General features: G+C 44.7%; 1 protein-coding gene across 5 annotated transcripts in view; it reads left to right on the top strand.

Annotated features, from left to right (window-relative positions):
* Window positions 1–22,516, top strand: part of KREMEN1 (kringle containing transmembrane protein 1) — a 63,504-nt gene extending 40,988 nt beyond the window's left edge. The window contains exons 4-10 of one of the 5 annotated variants that reach the window (XM_066370591.1): window positions 5,290–5,414; window positions 9,559–9,712; window positions 15,709–16,041; window positions 16,842–17,036; window positions 18,170–18,254; window positions 19,833–19,989; window positions 22,472–22,516. In XM_066370591.1, coding sequence (XP_066226688.1) covers window positions 5,290–5,414; window positions 9,559–9,712; window positions 15,709–16,041; window positions 16,842–17,036; window positions 18,170–18,254; window positions 19,833–19,989; window positions 22,472–22,480 — 1,058 coding nt within the window. In that variant the 3' untranslated portion in view covers window positions 22,481–22,516. Of the gene's footprint in view, window positions 1–5,289; window positions 5,415–9,558; window positions 9,713–15,708; window positions 16,042–16,841; window positions 17,037–18,169; window positions 18,255–19,832 lie in introns of all 5 variants that reach the window. The other 4 variants (XM_066370594.1, XM_066370593.1, XM_066370590.1 and 1 more) reach the window with 4 other exon arrangements.
* Window positions 22,517–26,732: the final 4,216 nt, after the last annotated feature.

The following is a 26,732-nucleotide window of genomic DNA, read 5'->3' as shown; positions in this document are numbered from 1 at the left end:
TCACTCACTGTAAGTGAATGCTGTAGATCTGCTCTGCTTGTATCGGTCACTGCTGCCTGAGGACTTCCTTTACCCGCTCACTCCATGCTTTTAGCTGGCGACTCAGAGCATTTGTTGATTTAGCACACAGTTTTAGAGCGCCTGCTTTGTGACTGGAACCATGTCAAGCCCTGGGAAGACAATGGTGTGCGAGAGATACAGTCTTACCCTTAAGTGGTTCTTGGATAATTGGGGAAAAGGACACATAAACAGGTGTTTAGAATCAAGTCCAGCATAGGCTGCTATGGGACTCCACAGCAGGGGTGTATAACCTTTGTGTGTGTGTGTGGGGGGGGGCAGGAGGATCATGGGGCTTTCCAGGGGAAATGATGCTCAGGCTGCAATCTTAAGTAGGGAAGAATATTCCAAGCAGAGGGAATAATGTACAGAAGTCCAGAGAACAATATGTAATTGGGAAACTTGCAAGTACACTGATTTATTTTGACTTACATATAGAGTGTGAGCCCAGGAATAGATCCTGATGGCGAAGGGGAAGGGGAGCAGCACAGATAGGGCAAGGCCTTTTGTAACATGTGGGAGAGTTTGGACTTCACCCTGAGGGGCAGCCAGGGATCTTTGAGGTTTTTAAGCAAGGCCCTTGCATACCTCTCCAGCTCCTGTTGCCTTTCTCTGTCTGTCATCGGCCATACTCACTTGTTTTTGTTCCTGCAAAGGCCAAGGTCATTCTTGCTTTAGGCCTCTGCCCTTGCCATTACTGCCTGGAATGTACTGTAAAGACTATTTGGTTGCAGTGTACCAATTACATTAGAGTCAGGTGAGCCTAGAAATGGCGGGGGAGGGGGGCACTAAGAGGGAAGAGGGAAGAGATGGTGTTCTAAACTGGGGAAGTGACATTGTGGTTAGAGAGACATGGACAGATGCCTGAAATATTTTAGGAAGTACAATTGACAGTGTCCAGCAAGTGATTTATATGGACAGTAAGGATGATACCTAAAGCCATTGATATTCAAATGGATGGAGCAGCAACACAGTGTGATCTGATTTCAAGTAATATACCTCACAATATGTTTTGGGACCTCACTGCCCCACTGGAACATGAGCTGCCTGGATTTGCTCACTAAATTGTGAATAAAGCTTATGGGTTCCAGCTGCATTAATGCAACCCATGATCTTGTTTATGTCTAATCTCAACATTTATGATTATGTGCCTTGGATCCTCTATAAAATAATACATAATAACATGCTTACTGGTGAGCATAATGGAATAAATGAGACAAAAATTAAAGTAAATGATCAAGATGATCATGATTAAGCAACTCTTATTAATAACCATTAATTGCATGGCTTGGGTTTTCATATGCAAGGTCCCTTTAACAAACTTGGCTTATATGATACACTCCTGACTAGAGATGCTTAACTCACTGCGTTTGTTTAAATCTAAAACCCAGCCATTCCCAAGCCAGGTTTCCTGAACACTAGGCTTCTACTGCCTAGAGTTTTTCTGTTTACATTTGCTACTATAGAGATTTGGTTTGTTTCCGAAAGATGCATTTTAGCATTTGTGTGGTGAGCCACATTTGTTATATTTGAACCATGTGTGACGTAAGAGAGAAGGGTAACCACTTGGCTCAGAGGGGGAAGGGTGACTCTTTGGGTTAGCAGAGGTACTTCCTGCCAATTTAAAATGAGCTGGTTAGATGTAGATTGTGGTAGAAATTAGAAGTGTGTGTGTGTACATACACACATGGACATGTGTATATTTTTATATGTCAAAAGACTAATGTGTATATAAAGCTTATTAAACTGGACCATGCTCTTTTCCAGCTGTAAACATAAAGAAAAAAATGCTTTCATAAGAGTCTATATGACTTACTTTGGAGTTGAATAACATATAACTCATAATTGACCTAGAAGTGCTCCTAGGACCAGGCCTCATTCATGTCTTAGTATGCCTTTAGTTATATAAACTGTGAGATGCCAAATAGAGAAAGTAGGGAAAGGGCTCCATCTGATAGTGGAGTGATTCATAAATTAATAACAGATGGAGAACTAAGGTCCAGAGAAGTTGATTTGTCCATAGGCCATAATAAATTCCTTCCTTCCTTCAGTAAACATATACTTAGTATGTATTATTTAGGTGTGTTAGTTAGCTCTTTCCGTATAACAAATTACCCTAAAACATAGAGACTTAAAACAACATACAGTGTGTCCGTAAAGTCATGGTGCACTTTTGACCCGTCACGGGAAAGCAACAAAAGACGATAGAAATGTGAAATCTGCACCAAATAAAAGGAAAACTCTCCCAATTTCATACCTATTCAGTGCAGTTCGATGTGGGCTCACGCACAGATTTTTTAGGGCTCCTTAGGTAGCTATCCCGTATAGCCTCTACAGATTCATCACTGACTGATGGCCTACCAGAACGGGGTTTCTCCACCAAACTGCCGGTTTCCTTCAACTGCTTATCCCACCAAGTAATGTTATTCCTATGTGGTGGCGCTTTGTTATAAACGCACCGATATTCACATTGCACGGATATTCATATTCACAGATTCGAATTTAGCGAGCCACAGAACACACTGAACTTTGCTCTGTACCATCTACATCTCGACTGGCATGGCCGTGGGCTGCTCCGCTGTATACACGGTGTTATGTCATCATCTGCGCATACGCACATGCTGCCACGTCATCCTACAGAAACTGGGAGGGTTTTCCTTTTATTTGGTGCAGATTTCACATTTCTAGCGTCTTTTGTTGCTATCCTGTGACTGGTCAAAAGTGCACCATGACTTTACGGACACACTGTACATTTATTGTCTCACGCTTTCTGTGGGTCAGGAAGTCTGTACCTGGCTAGTCTGGGTCCTCTGCTTTAAGGTCTCTTTTAAGGCTGCAGTCAAGGTGTCTGTCAGGTCTGGGGTCACATCTGAAGGCTCCACTGGGGAAGGAGCTACTGCAAGCATGCATAATTACTGGTAGGATTCTGTCTTTGCAGAAACTGGAAGTCTTGATTTCTTGCTGGCTGTTGAAGGCCTTCCTCAGTTTCTCACCACATGACCTCTCTGAGATGGCATATTGCTTTATCAAACTATATAAGCCGAGAAGGCAGTAGAGAGAGCCACTAGCAAGACCGAAGTCACAGTCTCTTGTAAGCTAATCAAAGAAGTGGATTTTTATACAGAAATCCCATCAATTTAGCCACATTCTTTTGGTCAAAATCAAGTCATTAGTTCAACCCACACTCAAGGGGAAGGGATTATACAAGGGCATGACCACCAGGAGATGGGGATCATTGAGGGCCATCTTTGAAAGCTGTCTACCACAGTTGGTACATATATCCAGGCTTCTTTATTCTCAGATAAGCTTTTTTTACTAGACCAAACCATCTGATTGTGTCATTATGAAACACTATTATGTTTACTGTTGTAGGCTGAAAACTGCCCCCCCTTCAAATGGATGTAATCCCTTACATGGTATAAAGCAGGGGTCCCCAAACTTTTTACACAGGGGGCCAGTTCACTGTCCCTCAGACCATTGGAGGGCCGGACTATAAAAAAAACTATGGCCTGACCTGTGGTGGCGCAGTGGATAAAGCATCGACCTGGAAATGCTGAGGTTGCCGGTTCGAAACCCTGGGCTTGCCTGGTCAAGGCACATATGGGAGTTGATGCTTCCAGCTCCAACCCCCTTCTCTCTCTCTGTCTCTCTCTCCTCTTTCTCTCTGTCTCTCTCTCGCCCTCTCTCTCTCCTCTCTAAAAATGAATAAATAAAAAATAAATAAAAATTAAAAAAAATAAATAAATGCCAAAAACCAACAAATAACATTTAAAAAAAAAACACAAAACTATGAACAAATCCCTATGCACACTGCACATATCTTATTTTAAAGTAAAAAAACAAAACAGGAACAAATCCAATATTTAAAATAAAGAACAAGTAAATTTAAATCAACAAACTGACCAGTATTTCAATGAGAACTATGCTCCTCTCACTGACCACCAATGAAAGAGGTGCCCCTTCCGGAAGTGCGGCGGGGGCCGGATAAATGGCCTCAGGGGGCCGCATGCGGCCCGCGGGCCATAGTTTGGGGACCCCTGGTATAAAGGATATTGCAGGTATGATTAAGTTAAGGATTTTGAGATGGGGAGATTATCGTGAACTGTCCAAGTAAGGCCCAATGTAACCATATAGGTCTTTATAACAGAGAGGCAGAGAAGGTCAGAGTCAGAGAAGGTGATGAAATGATGGAAGTGGAGGCTGAAGTGGTGTGGCCACAAGCCAAGGAATAGGGGCAGTTTCTAGGAGGTGGAAAAGGCTAAGAACAGAGGCTCTCCCCTTGAGCATCCAGAAGAAAAAGCAGTTGTCACCCTGATTTTAGCCCTATAAAGCCCATTTAGTATTCTGACCTTCTGAACTGTAAGATAATGAATGTATGCTGTTTTAAGCCACTAGGTTTGTGGTTATTTGTTCTAGAAGCAATAGGAAACTAATACACTTAAGAAAGGAACTTGGGGCCTGACCAGGCAGTGGTGCAGTGGATAGAGTGTCGGACTGGGATGTGGAGGACCCAGGTTCAAGACCCCGAGGTCGCCAGCTTGAGCGCGGACTCATCTGGTTTGAGCAAGGCTCACCAGCTTGAGCCCAAGGTCGTGGGCTTGAGCAAGGGGTCACTCAGTCTGCTGTAGCCCCCCCCCCCGCCCCGGTCAAGGCACATATGAGAAATCAATCAATGAACAACTAAGGAGCCACAATGAAGAATCGATGTTTCTCATCTCTCTCCGTTCCTGTATGTCTGTCCCTATCTGTCCCTCTCTCTATCTCTGTCTCTGCCACACACACAAAAAAAAAAAGAAAGAAAGAAAGGACTTTGGGGAAACCCACTTATGGAGCTCGTTAAGAAACAACGGGAGGCACAGGCAGAGGATGATGGGCTTCCAAGGGATTTCCCTGCCTTCTAGTGATTCTGAAACAGTTTACATATTGTAGCTTCTGTTTTTAGGAGTGTTCCTACTTTTCTTCGATACTAACTTCTATCAATAGTGAATAGGTAAAAAAATTTATTAGAATTAGTTCTATGAGCCTCACATACTTTCCAAAATAAAACAAAAACATGGCATTTAGCAGAAGACACTAAGGCTTCCATTTTTAAAGCTTGTTGCTTGTTATTTATTTGTGCCTTAGGAGTGGAAATATTGGCTGAGATGAAAGTACCTGGCACAAAACACTTTTCCTTCTTGGTGTTTCACAGCCAGATGTTGTGAAATTCTTTTGTTTTTCTTTTTTCTCCAGTGCCTGGAAACCTTGGCTGCTACAAGGATCATGGAAACCCACCTCCTCTCACTGGCGCCAGTAAAACATCTAACAAACTTACCATACAAACCTGCATCAGTTTTTGTCGGAGTCAGAGGTTCAAGGTAATTGCTCTGTGGCTATATAACTATAGAAACAGATAAAGATATAAGTGCATCCTGCTGAGACAACTTAAAAATATATATATGTTTTTGAAACACAACTTGTGAAGCCATACAACTCTATTTTTTGCCAAGGAGAAGGTGGAGGAAGAGAGCGGCTTGGGAGTCAGGAGTGTGAGGAAGCACTCTTTCCAAAGACTGAAAGTAAAGGACCTCGGGGGAAAATCCCCAATATCTGCACCCCTCTTTGACTTCTGACAGAGTTAGTTTTCTTGTATGTTATAAGCAGGAACATCTCTGGCTCTGTGGGAGATCTGGGAGTAAGCCAAGGTAGCGGTTACTCCCTTGATACATTCAGTGGTCCAACCTGGACAACAGTCCAAAATATGTTCTTTTCATCCTATCAGTTCTTTTCTCTGAAATTCATTTGTTGGCCATTAAAATTCACTAATGCTCCCTGGCTGGATAGCTCAGTTGGTGAGAGCATTGTCTTGAAGCACAGAAGTTGCCAGTTTGATCCCCAGTCAGGGCACATACAAGAACATATCTGTGTTTCTGTTTCTCTATCTTTCTCTCTCCCTTCCTCTCTCACTAAAAATCAATAAATAAAAATTTTAAATAAAGAAGTTAAAAAAAAATAATAAAAGCATCTCCCAGAAACCCTAAAGCTAAATTCATATTCAGTGATGAAAGGTTCAGTGCTTTCTATCTTAAAATCAGGAACAATGATGCCAACTTTTACCTCTTCTATTCAACATTGTACTGGAGGTCCTTGCCAATGAAATAAGGAAAGAAAAATAACTGGCATGTAGGCTAGAAAGGAAGAAGTAAAGTTTCTTTATTAATAGACAACATGATCATGTATGAAAATAATTCGAAGGAATCTATGAAAAAAGCTATTAGAATAAGTAAATCTAGCAAGGTTGTAGGTTATAAGGTCATATTAAACCAAAAAATTTAAAGTCCATTTACAGAAGTATAAATAAAAAGAATACATTTAGCAAAAGATAGTAAAGGCTTACACACTATATATTCTGTGATACTGCAAGAGAATATTAAAAACAACCTAAATGACCATGGATATGGATATTGTTCATGGATTGGAAGGCTCCATATTGTTAAAATGTCAGTTCTCCCCAGATTGATCTACATATTCAATATAATCCTAATCAAAATCAAAGCTTATTTTTTGAAAAAATTGACAAACTAATCCTAGAATTTATATGGAAAGGCAAAGAACCTACAATAACCAAAATAATTTTGAAAAAGATCAACTTTGAAGGGCGAACCCTGCCGGATCTTTCTATAAAGATATAGTAATCAAGAGAGTGGGCCCTGGCCGGTTGGCTCAGTGGTAGAGCGTCGGCCTGGCGTGCAGGAGCCCCGGGTTCGATTCCCAGCCAGGGCACACAGGAGAAGCACCCATCTGCTTCTCCACCCCTCCCCCTCTCCTTCCTCTCTGTCTCTCTCTTCCCCTCCCGCAGCCAAGGCTCCATTGGAGCAAAGTTGGCTCGGGCGCTGAGGATGGCTCTGTGGCCTCTGCCTCAGGCGCTAGAATGACTCTGGTTGCAACGGAGTGATGCCCCAGATGGGCAGAGCATCAACCCCTGGTGGGCATGCCAGGTGGATCCCAGTCGGGCACATGCGGGAGTCTGTCTGACTGCTTCCCCGTTTCCAACTTCAGAAAAATACAAAAAAAAAAAAAAGAGAGTGGTATTGGCATAAGAATAGTCCCATAGATCAGGAGTCACCAAACAATGACATGTGGGCCAAATCCTACCACCCACCTATTTCTGTATATAAAGCTTTATTGACACATAGTTACACCCATTCATCTGCATATTGTTTATGTTTGCTTTCATGCTGCTACAGCAGAGCCAAGTAGTTGAAAAGACACCATAGGCCTACAAAGCTGAAAACATTTACTGTACCATCTGATTTTTCACAGAAATTCTTTCCTACCTTTGCTATAGATCAAAGGAACTGAATAGAGTCCAGATATAGACCTGCACTTATATGAATAGTTGGTTTTCAACAAAGATGCCAAGATAATTTGGTGGGAGAAAAGAATAGACTTTTAGCAGTGGTTCTAGAGAAAAACTGGAGCTCTTTATGGGGAAAAAAAAAAAATGAACCTCTCATCCTTAAAACACATCATAGGCAAAAATTAATTTTAAGTTATTCTGTAAAAATAGCTGTGGAACTGGTATAAGGATGTGGAATAGAATTTAGAATCCAGAAGTTAATGTATACATTTATTTAAGATCAACTGCCTTTTTTTTTTTTTTACAGAAACAGAGAGAGAGTCAGAGAGAGGGATAGATAGGGACAGACAGACAGGAACAGAGAGAGATTAGAAGCATCAATCATCAGTTTTTTGTTGCGACACCTTAGTTGTTCATTGATTGCTTTCTCATATGTGCCTTGACTGTGGGCCTTCAGCAGACCAAGTAACCCCTTGCTCGAGCCAGAGACCTCAGGTCCAAGCTGGTGAACTTTTGCTCAAACCAGATGAGCCCACGCTCAAACTGGCGACCTCGGGGTCTCGAACCTGGGTCCTTGGCATCTCAGTCTGATGCTCTATCCACTGCGCCACCACCTGGTCAGGCTAAGATCAACTGCTTTTTGACAAGGGTGCCATATCATTCAGTGGGGAAAAAAATAGCCTTTTCAACAAATGATGCTAGGACAATGGATATCCACATGCAAAAGAATGAATTTGGACCCCCTACTTTTTAAGAATTAACTAAAAGTAGATAAAATGTCTAGATGGAATAGCTAAAACTATAAAAGTCTTAGAAAAAGATATAGGTATAAATATGCATGACCTTGGATTAGGCAATGGTTTTGTAGTTATGATACCAAAAGCAGAACTAATCAAAGAAAAAAAATAGATAAATTGGACTTTCATCAAAATTTAAAACTTCTGTGTGTCAGGGACACTATTAAGAAAGTGGAAAAGCAACTCACAGAATGGAAGAAAATATTTGCAAATCATGTATCTGAATAAGGATCTAATACCTAGAATATATAAAGAACTCTTACAATGTGACAATAAGACAACCCAAGATCAAGACATTTGCAGATTTGGTGTATGATGAGAACTTCCTTTCTGGTACACAGATGATTATCTTCTCACTGTGTCCTCACATGGCAGGAGGGGCAAGGGAGGTCTCTGGGGTCTCTTTTATAAAGGCACTAATCCCATGCATGAGGACATTCATGGCTTTGTGACCCATTGACCTCCCAAAGACCCCACCTCCAAATACTATCACTTTGGGAATTAGCTTTCAACATATGAATTTGGTGGGGGAGAACACAGACATTAAGTCTTTAGCATATGACATTTTTAAAAAGAAAATACTATAGTAATAAAAGAGTGATCAGTGGTTGCCAGATTTTTTTTTAAGATTTTTTTATTTATTCATTATAGAGAGAGAGAGAAGGGGGGAGGAGCAGGAAGCATCAACTCCCCGTATGTGCCTTGACCAGGCAAGCCCAGGGTTTTGAACCAGCAACCTCAGCGTTTCCAGGTTGACACTTTATCCACTGCGCCACCACAGGTCAGGCAGTTGCCAGGATTTATAGGAGGGGAAACTATGAAGTGATATCATGAAGAAGGTTTTTGGGGTGATGTACCTATTCTGTATCCTGATTTTAGTAGTTGTTGCACAAACCTGTACATGGGTTAAATGTCATAGAACTATATACCATATAAATAGTTTTACTGTATGGTAATATAAAATAAAAATTTAAATAGGGCCTATAATGAGTTTGCTGGGAGGACTAGCTATAAGGCACTTACTATCTGGTACATAGTAAACATTCAATAAAATGTTTAGCGGTTGTTTTATTATTAATGTTTCAAGCTCTTTGGATTTCCCCCCTTAAAACTGACTTGAATTCAGTAGAACAGCACACATTTAAAAGGGATGCTCATTGAAGGGGAAACACAGTGGTGATGCATAATTACTGATCAGTGTGTAAGGAACTGTTATAAGAATGGGACAAGGGAGAGGTTCCAGGGGAAGGATGGGCTGGGGAGATAAGGCTGGTTGCTTGCTGGGGACCAGCCTTGCCAGGTTCCTCTAGGTCACTTGACATCCCTGATTGGTACTTACCAAGTACTGCTTCTCTGTTGTGACAGTTTGCTGGGATGGAGTCAGGCTATGCTTGCTTCTGTGGAAACAATCCTGATTACTGGAAGTATGGGGAGGCAGCCAGCACTGAGTGCAACAGCGTCTGCTTCGGGGATCACACCCAGCCTTGTGGTGGCGATGGCCGGATCATTCTCTTTGACAGTGAGTATGCCCTGTGCCCGTGACTGTTGAAGACACAGGAACCCTTGGGCCAGGGGAACAACCCTGCCCCCTTCCTTTCTTCCATTATTCTTTCATTCACTTGGCAATACTTATTAAACACCTACTGCAGGCTAGGAACTGACCAGACACTGGGATACTGAACAAGACTCAGCCCCTGCCCTCTAGAAGGGAAGATGTTTAACAAGACTCAGCCCCTGCCCTCTAGAAGGGAAGATGTTTGTTTAACAAGTAACTTGCTGGCCCTGGCTGGTTGGCTCAGCGGTAGAGCGTCAGCCTGGCGTGCAGGGGACCCAGGTTCGATTCCTGGCCAGGGCACATAGGAGAAGCGCCCATTTGCTTCTCCACCCCTCCCCCTTCCTCTCTGTCTCTCTGTTCCCCTCCCGCAGCCGAGGCTCCATTGGAGCAAGGATGGCCCGGACGCTGGGGATGGCTCCTTGGCCGCTGCCCCAGGCACTAGAGTGGCTCTGGTCGTGGCAGAGCGACACCCCGGAGGGGCAGAGCATCGCCCCCTGGTGGGCAGAGCCTCGCCCCTGCTGGGCGTGCCGGGTGGATCCCAGTCGGGCGCATGCGGGAGTCTGTCTGACTGTCTCTCCCCATTTCCAGCTTCAGAAAAAAAAACAAGTAACTTGCTCAAAGTCCCACAGACAGTGATCCTGCCCTTATGGCATGGGAAGAGATTAAAGGTGAAAAAGATTGAGGGCCCAAAAGGTAAAGTCTGACTGCCTGGACTGCATTAATAATTGTATTTCATAGACTCTTAAGGTGTCATCAATTGTGAGAGGCAACATTATTTTACATACCACAGAAGGGAAAAAACCACTTCTCATTAAACAATGACTTGCACTGATTGAAAGATACATCCCAGGTTATATGTGTCAAGTTAATCTCCCCTTCAAAAAATAAGATCTTGGGCCCTGGCTGGTGAGCTTAGTCGGTTAGCGCATCATTCCAAAACACCAAGATTGTGGGTTTGATCCCTGGTCAGGAAGCGACTAGTGAATGTACAACTAAGTGGAACAAGAAATGAATTCTTCTCTTTCTCCCTCCCTTCCTCTCTTCCTCTCTCTGTCTCTCTAAAATCAATCAATAAAAAAATAATAATAATAATATTTTTGAATATATTCCTAAAATTTGAGTTTCCTGCTGAATTATCAGTGAATTTTAATAATTCATCATAGATGTCATGTGTTCTCAAAATTGCTGAATTGGGTGAGCTGTCAGTATAGCGCATATCTGGGAATCAAAAGTTCCAAGTTTAAGGTCTGCCTTTGCTGTTGAAATATCAGTTTAACCTGGATACTTTATTCTTCTATAATATTAGAAGAGCTGACACTTACTAAGCTTGTATACATGCTAGATGCTATTCCTAAACACTTTATCAACTCATTTTAATTCTTATAACCACGAGGGAAAAACTATTGTTATTTTCATTTTATAGATGAAGAAACTGAGGTATACAGAAGTAAGTATCTTGTTAAAATTCATACATGGTAAAGTCATTGGGATTAGAACCCAGGAATTTGGTTTTTTAAAAAAATTTTAGGTTTTTTTGAGGTATAATTTACATACAGTAAAAATCATTCTTTTAGTCGTACAATTCAAGATTTGAAGAATATATACACAACCAAGATATAGAACATTTTCTTTTCTTTATTCATTTTAGAGAGGAGAGAGAGAGAGAGAGAAAGAAAGAGAGAGAGAGAAAGAGAGAGAGAGAGAAAGAAAGAGAGGAGGAGCAGGAAACATCAACTCCCATATGTGACTTTACCAAGCAAGTGCAGGGTTTGGAACCGGCAACCTCAGCATTCCAGGTCGATCCACTGCACCACCACAGGTCAGGCCAAGAACATTTTCATCACTTCAGAAGTTCTCTTGTGCCGCTTTGTGGCTGTCCTCTCCCCCACCCCCAGCCATCAGCAGCCACTGATCTATATTCCATCTTTATAGTTCTGTCTTTTGAGAATGTCATATAAACAGAATCAAACATTACTTAACCATTTGTGTCTGGCTTCTTTCACTTAGAATAATGATTTTGAGATTCATTTATGTTGTTTCAGGGGTTCCTTTTTTTCTAAAAAGCATGCCTTTGTATAAATGTATCATAATTTGTTTACCTATTTACAGTTGATAAATATTGATCTGTCCATGTTAGAGATGCTATAAAGCTTCCAAAAACATCAATCTACAGGTGTTTGTGTGAGCATGTTTTCATTTCTCTTGGGTAAATTACCTAGTAGTTCCAAGATTTCTGGGCCATATGCTGAGTGTTTAACATTTATAAGACACTGTCAACTATTTTCCAAAGTTGACAAAATACATACCATTTTGCATTCTGATTAACAATATGTGACATTTCCAGCTGCTCCACTACACATTCTCTCTCACATGGACTTCTGTATTGTCTGGTGGGGTTTTTTGGTTTGTTTGTTTTTTGTTTTTTTTAGCCATCCTAGCAGGTGTGTAGTGGTAACTCTTTGTGATTTTAATTTGCAACTCCATAATTTCTATGGTGTTAAACATTTTTTCTTGTTCTTATTTGCCATCTGGTACCATATTCTTTAGGCCTAAAGAAGTTTCTTTAGCATTTTCTTTAATGCAAGTCTGCTGTCAGAGGCCTCTCTCAGCTTTTGTTTGAGAAAGCCTTAATTCACCTTCATTTTTGAAAAATATTTTTGCAGGATTTTGAATTCTATACTTATAGTTATTCTTGTAGTACATTAATAAATATTTCTTCTTTGTCTTGTGGCTTGCATAGTTTATAGAGATGTCTGCTCTACCTTGTCCCCCTGTATATAATCTTTTTCCCTTATTCTGCCTGCTTTCAGAATTTTATCTTTTCAACATTTAACTATGGTATGTCTAGGTGTTTTCTTTGTGTTTTTTTTAATGTTTATTTAAAAGTTTATTTGCTTTGAGTTACTGAGATTTTTAGATTACTTTTTGTTGACTTTGGAGCATTCTTTAGACATTTTCTCTTCAAATATTTCTTCTGCCCTGTTCTCTTTTCCTTATCCTTCTGGGACTCCAATTAGGTATTGTTAGGCCAGTCGATGTCCCACAGCTGTTGGATGTTCTGCTTTGCATTTTTCACTTTTTTGTTTGTTTTATTTTGGGTATTTTCTATTGACCTATCTTCAAGTGTTTTGATTCTGTTCCCAGCTTTGTGTAGTCTGTTTATAAGTCCATTAAAGGTTTATTTTTAAATTTCTGATAATTGTTTTATTTCTAGCATTTACATTTGACTCTTTTTATAGTTTTCATATTTCCACTGAACTTTCCAATCTGTTCAAGCATGTTGTCCATCTTTTCCTCTAGGTACTTTGTGTATTAACCAGGTAGTCTTTGGCAGTTCTAACATCTGGGTTGTTATTAAGTCTGGTTCTGTGGATTGTTTTACCTCTCCTTTTGTAAAATTGAGGTACAATTGACATATCAACTGTATTTATTTTAGGTTTACAACATGATGATTTGAGATGTGTGTGTGTAAATATGTTTACCAGATGTTTTATCTCTTTCTCGCTTTCTTTTATGTGTGTGTTGTAATGTTTTATTGAATGTCATCTACGATATGTAGAAGAACATTGGAGGCAGAGGTAAACAGAACTTACATCTGGGAAAGAGTAGACCTACCTAGTGTGGGGATTGAGCTGGGTTTGGGTTTCTTGTTTCTGTCATCATCCTCAGTGCACATCTGGCTCAGCTTCCTTCAGAGATGAGCTGCTGTTACCTCGTGCTTAGTGTGGAGCCTGAAGCCAGTGGTGTTTCTTCCGTGTTCTTGTTCTACCCTCCGCTTTGAGCAGTTTCTACAAGGCTAGGCCGCCCAGGGGATTTTTTCCTTCCCTCAGTGGTAGGCTGCTGTTGCTATTACTTGGTACTGTGCACTGTGAGGTCAAGGGGTGGGGTTGGGGCAGAGGCGAATTAAGGTCAGTTGAGGCCCCCGGCGCAGAAGAAAATATTGAGCCCCTTAAAAAAAAAAGAGACAAGGAAAATAAAAATACATGTTAACCATGTATAAATAAATAAAAAATATTATGTACTATTAATGTTAAAATTGCACATATGAAACCAAACTTGGTGTCATTAGAAAAAAGTGTAAAGTTGGGGTTTTGCGAGGCCCTTCAGAAGTCAGGGCCCAGGGCGCATGCCCAGTACACCTGCTGTTAAATCTGCCTCTGGGTTTGGGGTGTCTTAGTTCTCCTGTCCGTCCTCAGTCTTAGACAGGACAAGTTCCTGGGCTTCAGGGATGGGACCTCTTCAGCATCCCTGCACTCCCTGGCAGCTAAACACTGCCTTGCGTCTATGGTGACTCTTGGGAAGAAGAGAGTTTTCTGCCCCTGCTTTCTCTGGTGCAGAATCCTGGGGCTCCGGGCAACCAGGGGTTGAAGGCTTTGCCTCTGCTCTTCCCGCAGAAGCAGGTCTTTGCCTGGTACTTGGCCAGTAGGAGAGAGTTGCCTACCCCCTCTCCCCAGGGGCGGACAGGGTTTTCTACCCTAGCGATAGAAGCAAGTTTTGCTGCCCCTCTCCCAGCAGCTTAAGGCTTTGCTTCCTTTGGGAAGGGGGTCCAGGAAGCAGCAGGGCTTCACGCCTGCCCTCCAGCAGCAGCCTGTCATACCATCACACCCATGCCACCAACAGGTGCTGCCCTACCTTAGTCACTGTGGTGGGCACTGGGCGGAGTCCTGCCCAGAAATGCTTGAAAGTGAGCGCAGGCTCCTGTTGTGTCTGGTTATCCTAGACTGAGAGACTAGCCCACACTCAACCTTCAGGAATTTGTTAAAATTTTAGCTGCGTTCTTCTTACTTGCTTTTATGGCAGCTACCTCTTCCTCTCTTATTCTGTCAAAGATGAAACACTTTTGTGTAGCCTGACTCTCCTTGAAGGGACTTCTTACTGTTTAGAATTAAATTCCCTTTGTCTTCAGACCTTAGCTTTCTGACAGGTTGATAAATTTTTGAGCTTTTTCTTATTGTTCAGATGGAACCAGTATTCTCTTACTGCTTTCTGTATCCTAAAGAGAAGCAGAACTCTCCCAAAGCTTTTTTTTTTTTAATTTATTTTAATGAAAGGAAGGGAGAAAGAAAGACAGGAACATCGATCTGTTTCTGTATGTTCCCTGACCATGGATCGAACTGGTGACCTCTGTGTATTGGGACAATGCTCTAACAAACCGAGCTATCGGGCCAGGGCTCTTCCAAAGATTTTTAAATCCCAGCCCTACATACACTGTCTCTCAAGGACTTTCATTTCCAAGACTGTATTTAAACTTCACCACATAAGATATGGGCAGGTTGTTGTAGTCCCTTCCTGGAACCTGCAGACAAAAAATGGGAGTCCAGAGAAATCAAATGTGCTAATAGAGAGTGACCAGAATCAAGTGAGTTTCTTCTGTGCAAAAAGTCACTTCTTGTGCCCATTTCCCACCTGAAAAATACGTGTGGGCCCTCAGGTGCGCATTGTACCATGAGGACACCCAAGTGCTGTCAAGTCCTTCTCTTTTTATGACTTTACCTCATGGAGTGCCTCCCCTGCGAAGCGGTCCCAGTGCTTTCACATGCTTTATCTCATCTGTCCTCACACATTCATGTGATACAAGGGCAGGTGGTGGTCTCTCCATCCTCAAATGTGAGAGAAGCGAGAGGCCTGGAGTGAAGGATCACATGGCCCAGCTGGTCTCAAAGCAGACTCTCTGACTCCAGCCTGGCCCCCACCTAGGCCACACCACTGTGCTGTGTGCTAATTCTAAGGTCTCCTGGGCACAAAAAAAAAAAAGCATGCACAGTTATTTGTTCAGGGTTTAAGTGATTCATTTTGTGATTTGATCCTGAAACAGAACACAGTCCGGTTTTACAGACAAAGAAAACAATATCCCAAACTGGATCACATTAGTTAAAAAGAGTTTTGTTTGTAACTGGTTGGAAACTGAGCCCTGTGGCTGAGCCCTGGGCTCAGGGCTGGTGTCCTTTTGTCTCCCATAGCTCTCGTTGGCGCCTGTGGTGGGAATTACTCGGCCATGACTTCTGTAGTCTATTCTCCTGACTTTCCTGACACCTACGCCACAGGGAGGGTCTGTTACTGGACCATCCGGGTTCCCGGAGCCTCCCACATCCACTTCAGCTTCACCTTGTTTGACATCAGGGATTCTGCAGATATGGTGGAGCTGCTGGACGGCTACACCCACCGAGTCCTGGTCCGTTTCAGTGGAAGGAACCGCCCACCTTTGTCCTTTAATGTCTCTCTGGATTTTGTCATTCTGTATTTCTTCTCCGATCGCATCAATCAGGCCCAGGGATTTGCTGTCTTATACCAAGGTAAGACTTCCTTGTGTGCCTTGGACTCACCCTTGTGACCTGTAGACCTGGGGCGGTTCTTGCCAGGATGTCTGAGTCAGGAGCTACTGACTCAACTTCTGGATTTTCCCTCTTCCCCTTTCATAACTTGTATATGTTTCATGATACAGAAAAGAAGAGAAATCTGTCTATTTTGCCATGTTAGTAGTTCTAATGACAGTTTTCTTGGGAGAGTTAAAAGAACAACTAAAAGAAAAAGCTGAGGTTGGTAGAATTGGAAGGCTCTAAGGAGGTCATTTGGTCCATCCTCCTGCCTCTCAATGTCCCAATCCCAAAAAATTGGTTTCCCATCTTTCTTCAAATCCTCCTAAGGTGGAGCCCCACTCTCTGTCCCTCTAATGTGGACACATATGTTTAGGACACATATGTTTAGGCACATGAGAAACACAGGGGGTGTCTTAAGACCTAGGCTTTGTCCTAGATGTCAAGGGTCTCAAAACGAGTTCAGTCAGTATGTGCTACAGGGAGTCGGAGGAGGCCTCCCCTCAGGTGGGTCAGTAGGTAGGAAGGAAGAGAGCCTTCCAGGCAGAAGAGGCCATCGCTGCAAAGGCACAGGGTAGGAAAATGAGAATGTATGCCCAGGTGTCTGCAGAGATCAGTCAAGAGATTAGAAGTTGACAGCTCACTTCTTCTGCCTCCTTCAGGGCCAGGGCCTGGCAGGTTCTGCTTATGGGCCAGTGGGCCCAGAACTGGATCAGAGAAAACCTCTTTTCTGCATAACCAGTGCCTCCTCTTCTATAGTTCTTCATTGTCTTTATCAGGTTTTCCCCAGTTAATTCCTTATGATCTTCCAGCTATCAAGGAGGAGCCGCCACAGGAGAGGCCCACTGCCAACCAGACGCTGGCTGAGGTGATCACAGAGCAGGCCAACCTCAGTATCAGCGCTGCCCGGTCTTCCAAAGTCCTCTACGTCATCACCACCAGCCCCAGCCACCCACCACAGACTGTCCCAGGTAGCAGTCCCCAGACACCATCAAAGTGGGGGAGGCACCACGGATCTTGAAGGCAGCGCTGTTGGTAGTTATAGAATCAGAGCACTCCTGGGTGGTTGTCACTCCAAGGCAGGTTGGGGGTCTTGGCTCTGTCACTGTGTTTGTCCTGGCCTTGGAGGGACATTTTCTCATTAATTTGACTCCTTAGTCTTTAGGAAAAAGTACTCACCTCCATAGATCCAACATGTGTGCCTTTTGTACACTGTGATTAATCAGCTGATCCAGTGTTTTCTCACATTAAGTATATCTTTCTAGAACCCCAAGTTGTAGCTCCCTAAATTGGCAATTTTAAGAACTCCATTCATTCAAAAGGTATATAAGTGCTTTAATGGTGCCAGGCGCTGTTGTGGGCACTGGACTATACAATGAACTGAACAAAATCTGCCCTCCAGTGGCTTGTAAGTGGAAAGAACAAGACAAGAAGCAGAATAAAAAGTCAGACAGTGGTAAGAGCTATGAAGAAAAGTCATGCAGAAGAAGGACAGAGGGTAATGGTCTGCTGGTTTAAGCAGACTAACTTGGTTGGGTACAGACTTCCATTCTCTTTTCTGCCAAGGAAGTTGGGGCCTTTATGAACTTGTCAAGCTGCAGCATACTGTCAGCAGTTACCCAGCCTGGTTCTCAGAGTAGTCACAGGGCCCCTGCAGGTCCCTTCACAGAAAGTCAGGGGTGAGAGCCTCTCCAGTGCTTGCCCTATGTCATTTGTTTGCATATCACAGTAGGATTTCACAGATCACACATCTCATTCCTCTGATGAGGAAACTGAGGCCCACAGAGTTTATGTAACTCAGCTTTGGTTGACAGTGGATGCAGTAGTAGAGACAGAATGTGTGCACCACCACTTTGGACTGAGAGTCCAATGCATTTTGGATCACGCCATCTGACTCCCTCAAAGAAAGAGCTCTAAAGCCAGGCGAGGTGCTCCGAAGGCTGGGGCTCCATGCCAGCCTGGCTCTTAGCTGCATTTGGTGGCTGTTCCCCCTGCAGGGAGCTCCTTAGCCAGAGTTGCATCTCTGAGCTGCCAGTGTTCACTTGGGGCTTCCTGCTAAAAACTGAGCTCAGACAGGTCTGATGAAGCCTGTCTTTTGCACTTGCAGGATGGACAGTGTATGGCCTGGCAACTCTCCTCATCCTCACAGTCACAGCCATTGTAGCAAAGATACTTCTGCACGTCACATTCAAGTGAGTACGACAGAGCTACCCATTTCCAGGGCGGAAGTCTCAGAACGCGTTTTCTACTGTGCTTCATTTGTCTGGTTAAAAGTGTAACATCAGAACATGCCTCTAAAGCCCTTAGTCCTAAGGAACATAAGACAGTAGACATTCCTCATTCTCTGTAGAGTGAAATGTACAACTGGACAAATGTCACTAAGGTTTGAGGGATTGTGTTTGCTCCTGTGTCCAAAGGATACAATTTCAAAGAGGATTGAAACAGTCTGGGCATGAAAAGCAACAATTTCCATTTTTTGTCTTATTGTGGCTCCTTAAAGAGATCTTGATGCAAGAGTAAAGGCATATTTCCTGATGCCTTCTAGAAATTGGGAAACATTCTTAGAAGAGAATACTAACATTTTATTGACTATTACTTAATAGTAATTTAAGGCAATCATTTAAGAAGCTTATAGAAGCTTCATCCTTCCATTTTGATCATTTGGGGGGAAAAACCATTTCTTTATTTTGCTGTTCAGGATTAACAGTTCTTCCTTCCAGGAAAGGGGCTACTAAAGTTTGTATATTTGCAGAGGGGAGTCCTTTCTAATTTTTTCTAGACTTCTACTCTGTTTTCCCAGTGGTTCCCAGTCAAGGCTCTCTCCATTTCTTTTTTAATTTTTTTCCAGTTTTATTGAGATACAATTAATATACAGGTGATCTCCTTTTCAAGCTTTCCTGAACATTTCAGGCTTTCAAAGCCTCCTCTCCCTGACCTTCTTATAAGCCCTCTGCCATGGACATTTTATACACTGAACAACGGCTCCATCAGGATCCTGTGAAGCCCCCCTTGGCCACATGGGGACCACCCATAGGTCTCTCCACTCTGCACTCTACAGTTCTCAGTGGAAACAATGCCATTATTGTTTACTGAGCCCACTAACATGCCATATATATATATATATATATATATATATATATATATATATATATTAATTTAATTTAATTAAAAAAAATTTTAAGTCCCGGTTTTACATGTTCTGGAAGCCTCTCAGGCACAGCCCTTACCATGTGTCTCCTATAACAGCAGGAGAGCAGGAGGCTTCCAATAGGGCCCAGCAGCTCATAGCACACTGAGGCCCTAAAGTACGTTTGACTCCCATGTGACATTGGAGTCTCTCTGCCACTTCCCCACCACCCAGAGGTGGTGCTAAGACAGGACCCACTTCCGGCACAGTGGTTTTGGCCTTTATCCCATTTTAACTAGGTGGGCTTCAAATGTCATTTGAAGAAGTCATTCTTCTATTCTAAAAAAAGAATTTGAAAACTCATAACCTTTCAGCACAGGCCTTTCCAGACCTGAATAATTCTGTGCTACAAAGTTCTGTATCCTCTTGAGTTTGGACTGGAGTTTGCCCACTGAGCTCCTACCCCAGAGGACGCGTGTCATTGGCACAGTAGTCCTTCAGATCTCGAAAGGAAGCTTTCCTGTGACTTCCTCTCACTGAGTGTCCCATTTCATAGGTACAGGTAGCTCATGAGATGGTAGGTGGTTGAGAATGCCTTGTCCTATTGTACATGGAGGATTCTTAAGTTATTTTTGTTTGACAGATCACATCGTGTTCCTGCTTCAGGGGATCTTAGGGATTGTCGTCAACCCGGGACATCAGGGGAGATCTGGAGCATATTTTATGAGCCCTCTACTTCCATTTCCATCTTTAAGAAGAAGCTCAAGGGTCAGAGTCAACAAGATGACCGTAATCCTCTTGTGAGTGACTAAAAGCTCCCCCCCATGCCCAGGACATGAGGTTCCTCTGAGCTCAAGGCCACAGGGGACCACTTCTCCTGTGGTTTTCCCTGACAAACTCTTTCCTGCCTCTCCCTGAGCCTCATCAGAGGCACCTGCCAATGGACTGGGAAGGGGCACCTGCTGCGAGGGCAGGCCCAGCCTGGATTCGTGCTGCTTCATCAGCTGCACTTAGGAGAGAGACTCAGGTCCCAGGGCCCCGCCTCCTGTCTCTCTCTGGCTTTCTCTCTCTCTGATCTAGGATTGAGGGTGTCAGGACACTGAGGCTGAGGTGACAGAGATGGCTGTGTCTGGCACTGCAGATACATTCTTGATGACTGTGAGGTAGTGGGTAACTGTAGTATACGTTAGTCTTCCTTGCTTCTTCTCTATTTTGTTGACATACAAATCATTTGGAAGTGGGCCAGGCAGAGAATTCTGAGGTTCTTTTGAGGGTTAGCCTGGTCTTGTACTGGGTATTAGCCTCCCCAAAGCCCTAAAGAGGGCCCATGTTCTGTGCTGACTCTGGGGCTTCACCCTCTGGGTGCTGGATAAGAACAGACCTCCTCCATCCTGGGATGGCCTGAGAATTAGGTCCGCTGACCCCCATTCATGTCAAACTTGAAATAATCCACATTTGGGCTTCTTTCCCTAGCTTGGTAACCAACAGAGCAAACTCGTAGAGTGGTCATATAAAATATCCGTTGATTTATTTACACAATACACTTTACTGAAAGTTTTTATAGGTGCTCAGTCACCCCTTGTTGGACTGGCTTTATCTGGCCTTACCCCCAAACAGCTAGCGGTCCTCTGGAACCTGAGCCAGGCTCATCTCTCCACAGTTCTCTGAGCTGACTCTCAGTTCAGAACAGGGAGTATAAACACCATGGTTTAGCATTTAGGCAGCATCATGTGAGACAGGGTGCCAGCAGTCCCTCCTGTGGCTGTCCCTCATTTTAAAAGGAGGAAAAACAGCCTGTGTTCTCTGTGGCCCTCTCTGCTTCCTCTTTGGGGACAGAGTGAGGCTTGGAATGGCCTGGTAAGGAAGGAGAGGGCACCTGTCCCTGGCAGGGATGGCATGAGGAGTGAGAGGATGGGCTTGGGAACTGGAGACCTTCTGAGGACAGGCCTCTGAAGACTGAGAGCTGCAAATGCAGTGGCCACTGGTTGCAAAAGTCAGTACCATCTCCAGGTGAGAAGTCCCCACCATGCAGAAGTGGGCTTAGTCAGCAGCAGCGGAGAAGAGCAGTCTGAGGCTCTGCAGCAGGGCCGGAGCCTGTGTCAGAACGTGACTCTCCCTGAGGCCCTCGGTCCTGGGGCCTCGCTGTGCCGCTGACCTCACAGGTTCCCTCTTTGGAGCACTTTGTCTACCTTCCCCAAGTCCCTAAGCCACTGCCTGCCACGGCCCTTCCTGGCGTTCCACTGTAATGGCGACCTGTCTGAAACTGGCTGCTGCCAGAAAAACGGGGCCATGTGGGGCCAGCGGGAAGGTGTTTGCAGGAGAGGTGACACTGGGCACCCAGGAGAGACGTTAGGAGCTGACAGGCAAAGGGGCATTCAGAGGAGGGAAATGGGGCAGCGAGTCCACAGGAGGGCAGGGGTCCCAGGCACCATATGAGGCCTACCACAAGCATGGGTCTGCTCGGTGCTATCTTCACGCTTTGATCTAGAAAGGGTGATTACCCTGGAGCAGCTGTCCACAGGCCCCTGGGCCTGGAGACAGAGGTCTGTCCCACACAAGGACCACTGGAAATATACTAACATGTGCAGTCTTTCTTCCCAGCTATTCCTGGCTTTTGTGGAATCTCCTCTCAAACACAAGTGTCAGGTGTGCAGTCACAAAGGGCCCTGAGCTGTGAATAGATCCACTTGCTGCACAAAGGGAATGAGGAATTTGGCAAAGGGTTCACCCAGCCAAGAGGCAGTTGCTCAGCTGCCTAAGGCTTATTCTGATCACTGGCCTTTGAAGCCACCCGCTTGCCCTGCTCACCTCACACTCTGGTCATAGGGGCCAAGCCCCAAGCCAGCGTGTTGTCTGAGCCTGCAGCGGGCTCAGCCCTTTCTCAGAGATCCTGGGGGTGCTGGTGTTGCCCCAGGACTCTCCTTACGGTTGATCCTGGAACAGTTCAGTGTTGCCAGGATCAACTTACTACCCAGGGAAGGACCATGGGAAACCCAAACCAGCCTCAGGACATCATGTGGGACGATAGCTGTAAATTGTCCCAGGCCAAACCTCCATAAACTCCTCAGCCACAGTCTGGCCATGTACGGTCTTGGTTGGAACCTGTCAGCAACACCCCACTAAGGGTTCCCTGTAGCTAAGTAAACACCCAGAAAAAATGAGGTGTGCTTCCAGGAGCACTGAAGGAGGAAGCATTTGATCTTCTAAGAAACTACTTTAGAAAAGAGAAAGTAGGGGTTAGAGGTGGTTGGAAAGGGTGACCCTGAAAAAAATTCACTGCAGATCACATAGCTGAAGATTATGGAAGAGGAAGAGGGAGCGGCTCTGGGGACCACCATGGATGGCAGCTCTGAAAGCACCTCGTCTGGAGCCTTTGCCCTGAGGTGGCAGAGGGAAGGAGGCTGCAGGTGGGCACTTCGGGAGCTGTGCGCCCTCCCCAGCTCATCTGCTGCTGGTGCCCAGGCCCTGCCTTCTCAGCGTGTGTCCCAACATGAGGGAGAGTCCACGGGCAGCTGCTCTTGTTGCCTCCCACAGTGAATGCACCTTTCCTTAGCCATGTCCCAGTGTCCTTGGCCCCTCTAGAAAGCACTCAGTGCCTGTGTTCTTCCCCATGTGTCACTGCTTACAGAGCAGAGAAGGAATAGGAATGAACCAGGAACCTTCCTCCACGTCCCCCATGTCAAAATGGGGGGAGGCCGGCCCTGGCCGGTTGGCTCAGTGGTAGAGCATCGGCCTGGCGTGCAGAAGTCCCGGGTTCGATTCCCGCCAGGGCACACAGGAGAAGCGCCCATCTGCTTCTCCACCCCTCCCCCTCTCCTTCCTCTCCGTCTCTCTCTTCCCCTCCCGCAGGGAGGCTCCATTGGAGCAAAGTTGGCCCCAGGCGCTAGAGTGGCTCTGGTCGCCACAGAGCGATGCCCCGGAGGGGCAGAGCATCGCCCCCTGGTGGGCGTGCCAGGTGGATCCCCGTCGGGCACATGCAGGAGTCTGTCTGACTGTCTCTCCCCGTTTCCAGCTTCAGAAAAATACAAAAAACAAACAAACAAAAAAAAACGGGGGAGGCCTCTGGCTGTCAGCGAGGTCACCTGGTTGCTCTGACTTCTGAAGTGTGGGCTCTGGCTCAAGACTCCAATCAGCCAGAAGCCCACAGAGATCAAAGCACTAGTGAGTACAGCTATTCTGGACCTTGGGCCAAACCTGTGGGGAAAGGCCTCACCCGCACGCCCCATTGTCAGCCCACAGCTGGAATCGGCCTGACCCACTGAGGGTCTGGCCAGGCCATCCCAACACCAGCAGGGTGTGCAGGCCGTTGCCAAGCCTCTGTGTGTCTTGGGCACCAAATCCTCACAAGCACTTAGTGGACATCCTTTGAGATCCCATCTCCCCGGCCTGATGAGGCCCCCATGTCTCCTGCAGAGCCAGGCCAGCCTCCCCTCTATGGCCCAGTCAACTGGCACCCTCTGGGGTTTCAAATCTCCTATTTGATGTTTGATGTCTGCTTTTGTTACTACCTTGGGAATTTTTAACCTTTCGGTGGTTTCCTCTGGTGTCTTTGTTTACCTTCCTCACTTTTCTACCTCCTGGCCAGGTCTCTCAGCTTAGCTGCCCTGGCATGGGGTGTTTCTCAAACCTTCCAGTGCAGCGGCCTCCCTCAGGCTGGCCAGCTCAGGGGAGATGGGGCCTCACCCTCTGCCTGCAGGCCCCAGGGGGTGCCCATTGCACAAGCTTCTGTCCTGCTGAGTTCAGCACACTCAACAAGACAGAAGTGGGGTGTGGGGGAAAGTCCGAGGCAAATCTGCTTCAGAAAGGATGTGTCTTCAGGAGCACGTAGTGGGGAGCTGCCGTTGCAGGGTCCATGCAGCATCCAGACCTGCCCACATCCAGACTCCCCTTCCTGTGGGGAGTTTCAGTCTGGATGACAAGGCTTTATTTGTAAATATGCTCTTAATATGCAACTTTGAGAATAAAATAGAAACATCATGTATTTTAAAATATAAGATGATGTGTGACACACTGTATACAATTTAATATATATTTCTAGGATTTTGTTATTTAAGAAAATGGAATGTAATGGTACTTAACTTTTACAAAAGAGAGAAAAATGTTATTTTTACTGCCTGGAGAAAATAAATATTCTCATTGTTGTAGAAACTGGGCGACGGGCCCTGGCTTGTCATTTTTATGGGCGCACTCCCAGAGCCCCAGGACAGGGAAGGTGTCGCGTGCAGGGAAACCGCCTGCTCTTCTTAACCCTGCACCCGTGCCAGGCCTCAACGTGTGCTCACTTCTTCCCAAGTGTCTGCAGATTTCCTCAGGTCTCGTCATGGCTTTGACCCACAGTCAGACTCACCTCCTGCGATCTTCAGCGGCTAAGATTGGAAAGAGCTGGAATTCCAAATCAACACACCACAGTGGAGGTGGGAGCGGCTCTCGGAGACTGAGGTGTGGCTCTGCGCTCAGAAAGACCAAGGTCTGAACTGACCTTGAGTTAGTGGGTCACTTCGCAGCCTCAGTTTTCCCTCCCTATAAAATGTAATTGTGTATGTGTCTCAGAGGGTGATGAAGAGTAAGTGAGAAAAGGCGTCTAAAGCACTAATGTGATTATTAGCCCCCGTGGGATTCACTTTGCCTTTCAGAGCAGCCCGCTTTACCTCTCCCCACCCTTTCCTTCCTAATAAGACTAATGGAAGTTCCACGTGAAATGCCCACTCTGCACCCGGCACCCTCCTGTCAGATACTGAGCATACCCTAACAGCCCTTTTGGCAGGTACTGTCACCCCTATATTGCCAGCGAGGAAACTGAGGCTCACAGAGGCGTATTGGGATAGTAGTTGAGAGCACAGCTCTAGCGTCAGTCTTCAGGATTCAGTGCCCACCATTCATAAGCTGAAAGGCCAGGGAGTATAAAACAGGAGACTCTGCAGGGTTTTGGTGGAGGAGTAACATCAGATTCCTAGTTTAGAAGGATTTCCTGCTTGCCTTAGGAAAGACAGATTGGAGTGGGGTGAGCCCGAGGACAAGGAGGCCAATCAGAAGGCTTGTAGATAGATACACAGGTCCAAATGAAAGATTGGGTGGACCTGACTAGACCCCCATACCAGCTCTGTGGGGGGAGGGCAGGACCTCGGTGAGAGAAAGCTAGCTATCCCCATAGGCAGGGCAGGTGCTTGGGACCACTGCATGGGCTCACACCCCACCGCTTACCACATGATGTTGGGCGAGTGACTCAGCCTTCTGTGCCTACTTTCGCATCTGTCAGATGGGGGCAATCATGGTACCTGCCCATAGAGTGGTGATGAGTTATTACCTGTCTATGGTTTCAGTAAATGGTAGCTGTTCCTTGCTTTTCTACAGTAGAGATGGGGGTTTAAGAACAAGGATGTGTCTAGGATATAACTCACATTTATTTTAATGTTTAATATTAGAAGTGTTTAGGGTCTTTATTTAAAAGTTTGGTGGTGTTCTTGTGATCAGAAATATGCCATAGGATCTTAACTCTTGTTTATATCAATTATCCTATAGTAAAACTGGTTTCACTATACTTCATTTCCCGGAAAGTTGCAGTTTCCAAGAACCTATCAATGGTGTCCAGTGAGGACTTACCGTAGTTCTCTGGCAGACACATTACCTTGACATGGAGTCCGTGCCCCTCTCTTTCCCTCTGTCCTCTCCCCAGCTGACCCTGGCCTGCAGCGCAGCAGCCAGCCCTCACACTGCTGTGGGTGTGGCAATGTGACGGCATCTGGAAGGCCAGCTTCACGCGAGTGTTTCTCTTCTCTAAGCTTTCCTTCTCTCTTTACCAGGAAAATCTTTTTTGACTTTTTAAAAATTTAAGTACAGTTGGTATACAGTATTATATTATTTTCAGGTGTACAGTGTAGTGATTCAACATTTATATAAAATGTGACCTCCACACTGACTCTAGTAATCATCCATCAACCACGTGAAGTTATCACAATGTTACTGATTATGTTCCCCTTCACCTTTTCCACCCATTCCCCCCACCCCTGCCTTCTGGCAACCATCAGTTTGATCTGTTTCTGTGAGTCTGGTTTTGTTTTGTTTTGTTTGTTCATTTGTGTGTGTTATTTTTTAGATTCCACATACAAATGAAACCATATGGTATTTGTCTTTCTTTGTCAGACTTAATTTCACTTAGCCTAATACTCTCTGGGTCTATTCATGTTGTCACAAATGGTAAGGTTTTATTCTTTTTTACTGCTGAGTAATATTCCATACACACACACACCATATCTTCTTTATCCATTCATCAATGGACATCTAGGATGCTTCCATATCTTAGCTATTGTAAATAATGTTGCAGTGAACATGGGGGTGCATATATCTTTTCAAATTATTGTTTTTACATATGTGGGTTTTTTTAAATAAATACACAGAAATAGAATGCTAGATCCTATGGTAGATCTATTTTTAGTTTTTTGAAGACCCACCATACTGTTTTCCATAGTGGCTTCACCAATTTGCAGTCCCACCAACAGTGCAAAGAGTTCCCTTTTCTCCACATTTTCACCAAAACACGCTACCT

The sequence above is a fragment of the Saccopteryx leptura genome, chromosome 2 (assembly GCF_036850995.1).
Source record: "Saccopteryx leptura isolate mSacLep1 chromosome 2, mSacLep1_pri_phased_curated, whole genome shotgun sequence".
NCBI classification, from domain to species: Eukaryota; Metazoa; Chordata; class Mammalia; order Chiroptera; family Emballonuridae; genus Saccopteryx; species Saccopteryx leptura.
The sequence above is the reverse complement of the archived record's forward strand: the minus strand, read 5'-3'. Positions and strand labels throughout refer to the sequence as shown.